Raw genomic sequence first — 5,000 nt, 5'->3', positions numbered from 1 at the left:
CACCTTTTTTTTTTGTCAGCATGATAAATGATAAATGATAAATAATGATTTTATATAGCGCCTGAACATCCACGTTAATCGTGCTCTGCGGCGCTTTACATAATTTTTTTTTTAAATAAAAACAAAACAAAATTAAATATCACGACACTACATAAAAGGCATGAATACAGAAACAAAATATAAGCAACTTCTATTTCATAAAAAAAATAAGCCTCACGGAACAACTCAGTCTTCAGACATTTCCTTAAAGATGATAAATTTTCACAGCCACAGTCCGAGCACTGAGTGCGTACCATAGGCGTGGATTTTGAGGTGGTAACCTTTAGAAGTTGGGACTGAGATGATCTTAAATTTCGAGTGGGTTCATATTTTTAATCAGTTCCTGCAAATATTCCGGTGCCAATCCATCCAGACATCTAAAGACATAGCACAATATCTTAAATTCTATCCTAAACTTCACAGGAAGCCAGTACAATTCCTGGAGAACTGGTGTTATATGATCTCTTTTTTTCGTTAATTTTATAAGTCTAGCCGCTTTATTTTGAATTTTTTGTAGTTGATTAATTAGTCTGCTTTGTCAGTGACAACCAATGAGAAGGGCATTACAATAATCTAATCTGCTAGTAATAAAAGAATTAACAAGCATTGTTGTAATATCCTCATCAATGTTATGTCTGATTCTTCCAATGTTTCTAATGTGATAGTAACAACATTGACATATTTTTAACATGATCTTCCATGGATAACCCTTGATCTATTTACACCCCAAGATTTCTCACACATGAACTAAGTTTAATAGTATTTTCACCCACTAGTATCTCATTTGTAGATATTTTTGAGAGTTGATACCCATTTCCAAAAATTATCATTTCTGTCTTGTCATCATTAAATTTAAATTTGTTTTGTTTCACCAAATCCTTTATGTTAGCAATACAATTTTCCATAACAGATACTGATAATATAATGAGTCTGTGGCGTAATCTAATTCACGCCGCAGGGAATTGCACCATTAGATTCGATTAAACTCGTAGATCACTGCCACAGTCTTTGCCCCAAAGGATTTGGATAAAGTCTGATTTGCACACGGGGTTGGATTAGTTGTAGACATGTTTTGTTTTCGTTTTTGTTTTGTTTTTGTTTTTTTGTTTGTTTGTTTGTTTGTTTTATGTTGGGGGGTGTTTTGTTTTATGCGTTGGTGGCTTTAATCAAATTATTATTATTAGAGACGGTTTTGGGTTGCAGTATTCTTTTCGTTTTCTTTTTTTTTTTTTTATTATTATTATTGTTCTTATTTATTTTTTAACTCTTATTTTTTGTTTTTTGTCGGGTGGGGGGGGGGGAGGTTGGGGGGGGGGAGGAGGGAGGGGGAGGAGAGGGGAATGGGGGTCTTTTTAATCTTCGTAACATATTATCTTATTGAACAAAAAGAGAATATATGAGCTTCAAAAAATGATAAAAACAAGCCGGATCTTTTATGTAGTGCAATGTCCAAAATGTGCATAAAGTCCTTTACAAGAGTTACCAAGCTAACAGCAACACTAAACAATTAGGACGAGACATGATTTTTATCATAATATTTTGACAACTTATGGACGGAATTAAACCAAACAAGATATCAATACTACTCTATGCTTTTTCTCCCAACCAATTGACCTTTAACCCTTCGGCCATTAAATAATTAACCTGACATGACCCAATTGACATAATGAGATCTAGAAATCCAATACCCGATGAGTGGTCTATCCAGCCAAAATCCTGTCGTATCCCTTGCGGTGGGATTGGTCAAATAATACCTGGGAGCATGGGATATTTGTAACAAAGTTATGAATACGCAGAGAGTAGTTGGGGCGGGCTGCCTGAAGCCTGGAATCGTAAAACAACTTGATTTGGGTTTTTTTAGGTCGAATTTAATTTTGAGATATATGTGTATAAATATGTACATTTCTATACAACATTTTAAAAAAAATATTTTACAATGGTTTATGCGCTTTCCAGTACGTATATTCCCCAAGAATAGAACCATATTTTCTTTCATGCAGTAAATTGGCATGTTAGGTGCCCTTCTGTATTCTAGTCCATTATCAGGTAATCACAGACACTTAATTCGATTGTCCAAGTGTAACTTATGCTCATGTCTCCCTGACCCAAGTACACAGATGTTGGGACCGTAATTTCGTGACAATCATCTTCACCAACGTAAAATTACAGGTCTGGTAATCTAACATGTTAAGGCTCATTGTTGTGATGGATATACTCTCATCAAACCAACGAAAATAAAAACGTGTCCATTATAACTATCCTATAAATGCGTTCGGTTATCAGACCTGCAATATGTGAACGTCGATTGTCACCCATACAGTAACTAACCACGCCTAGATATTTTTCTCTATTATTTTTTTTTTCTATTTTTTTTTTCCTTTTTATATCGGCAGGCTGTTTGGAGACGGGTTGACCGCAACGATTTTTTGACGGTCGGCAAGTTATCACTCGACTTGGACAGGAACCTGGAGGTGAGACACGTCAAGCCCAGCGAGGAGTTGGACGAGTGGACTTTAATCCTGCCGAAAGTCCGGAAGGATGACGCTGGGTTGTACGAATGTCAAGTTACAACGGTGGGGGGACACCGTACTCAAGTCAGACTCAATGTTGTCGGTAAGTAAGTTTGTGATGTTTCAATAGGGCAGTCTTACCTTCTACTCTTCCGGTTCCAAACCTCTTGGAAGTGTGTAGGTAACCAGTCCTTCGGAGGACTAATAATGAATGTTCCATATTGAGTCATAAGTTGGCATAACTATTTTTAGTAGCAGGATGTTTCGGTAAATTCTTAAGATTACAGAACATAAAAGATCGAGGATGGATGATCATTATTGACAAACAGCAAAGAAAAGAAAATTCCATCACTCTGAAACCAGAAGATAAATTACACAAGTTGTGCATCCAGTCCTCCGGAAGAGTGGTTTTGACACTTCCAATGAGACTTGATCCAGTTCTTTTACATCACAGCTTTGTCCCCCATTTTGTGACGCATCGTCTCGAAACGGTATAATTTCCCAGTGATTTAATTGTTAAAATTTGAATTTTTAGTCAAATGTTAGGACCTGAGTAAAGTTTATATGGAACCCATCGTCTCGAAACGGTAATATACTGGGAGTAAGTTAGATGGTAAAAATTGAATTTCTTGTCAAAAATGCGAGACTAAGTTACTATGCGTCATTACGAGGTAATTGACGTCACGTCATGACTGTTGAAGTCTATTGTAAACACCATGCAAAATTTGGTGACGATCGGTCCAGTGGTTTCGGAGCCTTAGTGTTACAAAAGAATCCAACCTGCCATATATATATATATATATATATATATATATATATATATATATATATATATATATATATATTGATCTCAAGGAAACATGAATTAAAAAGTCATGATATGATATTTATGGGATTACTGGACACCACGATAACAACAATATTATAGAGAAGGATACATTTTCTATTTCCCCGTGCGATAATTTGATAAAAGTATCACAATAATATAATTGATCTACGTCCCATTCACAGACAGTTGATATCTGTCATATTGATCTATAGATACGCCTAGGAAATTACATTTTGTCGCCAATTCGGTCTATCCTAGGGGAAAAACACGTCAGCATAAAATATGGACCACCATCCTCCATCAATAAGTATTCATCGTAAGCAGTCGTCCCTTATAGTAGTCTGTGCAGACCATCCATCAAACTGATATTCTTGTGTTTGTTTGTTTGTTTCTATAATATCTTCTTGTTTGTTTGTTTGTTTGTTTGCTAGTTTATTTGTGGGGTTTTGTCTATTGATTGTCTATACGATTATAGCAGTGCTTACGAAATATCTACGTCGTGAGTGAAAGAATCAAGTGAGCTGCTGGCCCTCTATAACAAAATTTGGCATTCTTCTGTTGCTCGCTAAACAAAACATTAAAACATGTTATCATCAACAAACATAGTGATACTGTAAAAAAAAAAATAATAATAATGAAATGAAATTCATCCCCAAGTAAAAATTTCATTCTTGGGTCTATTCCAAGGAAAGACGGAATAATAACCCAAGGTTTAGCCGCAATGCAGCGCCGCAAAATAAACTTGAGAGAGGTGAATTGCTCACTACCACAAAGTGCCGCAGGAAGTTGAAGTCAGTACATTTCAAGTACGAAGCCAAGACCATTCCTTGTGAGCCATGCTGCCGCTAGTTTTAGAAGCAATTAAAATGTTAAAGTGTAACCAGTGAAGTGCCGTACTCTGGAAAAACACGTATTTAAAAATTTGGCCAGAAAACTTGTCCTTCAAATATCGGTCGCTTTAAATTATCCTCATCTTGGCATAAATTATCAAACCTGAGACTTCGCAAAATCCGAGGTTTGAGAGTTTTTGCTAAAATAAGCGCTATTTACATCGATTTATATTTGAAGGAAGCGTTTCCTGCCAGATTTTTCAAGACGAGTTTTTCCAGAGTGCGGCAGATAACTGGATGACATCTGTGAACTTGAAATTGGTGAGAATTTAATCATCATTATCATCATCATCATCATCATCATCATCATCATCATCATCATCATCATCATCATCATCATCATCAATATCATTGTTATTATCATTATTATTATTATTATTATTATTATTATTATTATTATTATTATTATTATTATTATTATTATTATTATTTTTATTAATATTATCATCATCATCATCATCATCATCATCATCATCATCATCATCATCATCTAACGATGATTTTGGATGGAGAAAATGTGGAACGTACCTCATCTACATACCTATGCTTTGAAATCTGAATCTATTTCCCTTTTAAGGTATTGTCTTGATTGATTCCTAACCTTCATTCCACACATCTATATTATGTTATATGCGTATTAAAAAATCAGTTTTGCATTTTCTGTCAACAAGAATACAGAAAACCAATAATTCATCATGGCGGTATATTATTGAAAAACAACATCATACAATT

General features: G+C 34.9%; 1 protein-coding gene across 1 annotated transcript in view; it reads left to right on the top strand.

The window, feature by feature from the left end:
- LOC144965696 (limbic system-associated membrane protein-like) overlaps nucleotides 1–5,000 on the top strand; it is a 218,312-nt gene that overhangs the window by 191,793 nt on the left and 21,519 nt on the right. Inside the window, exon 5 of the mRNA XM_078901292.1 lies at nucleotides 2,433–2,652. Coding sequence (XP_078757418.1) covers nucleotides 2,433–2,652 — 220 coding nt within the window. The remainder of the gene's footprint in view (nucleotides 1–2,432; nucleotides 2,653–5,000) is intronic.

The sequence above is a fragment of the Berghia stephanieae genome, chromosome 2 (genome assembly GCF_034508935.2).
Source record: "Berghia stephanieae isolate SIO BIC M18660-M18661 chromosome 2, UCSD_Bste_1.3, whole genome shotgun sequence".
Lineage (NCBI taxonomy): Eukaryota > Metazoa > Mollusca > Gastropoda > Nudibranchia > Aeolidiidae > Berghia > Berghia stephanieae.
Note: the sequence above shows the minus strand (reverse complement) of the source record. Positions and strands in the feature narration are given on the sequence as shown.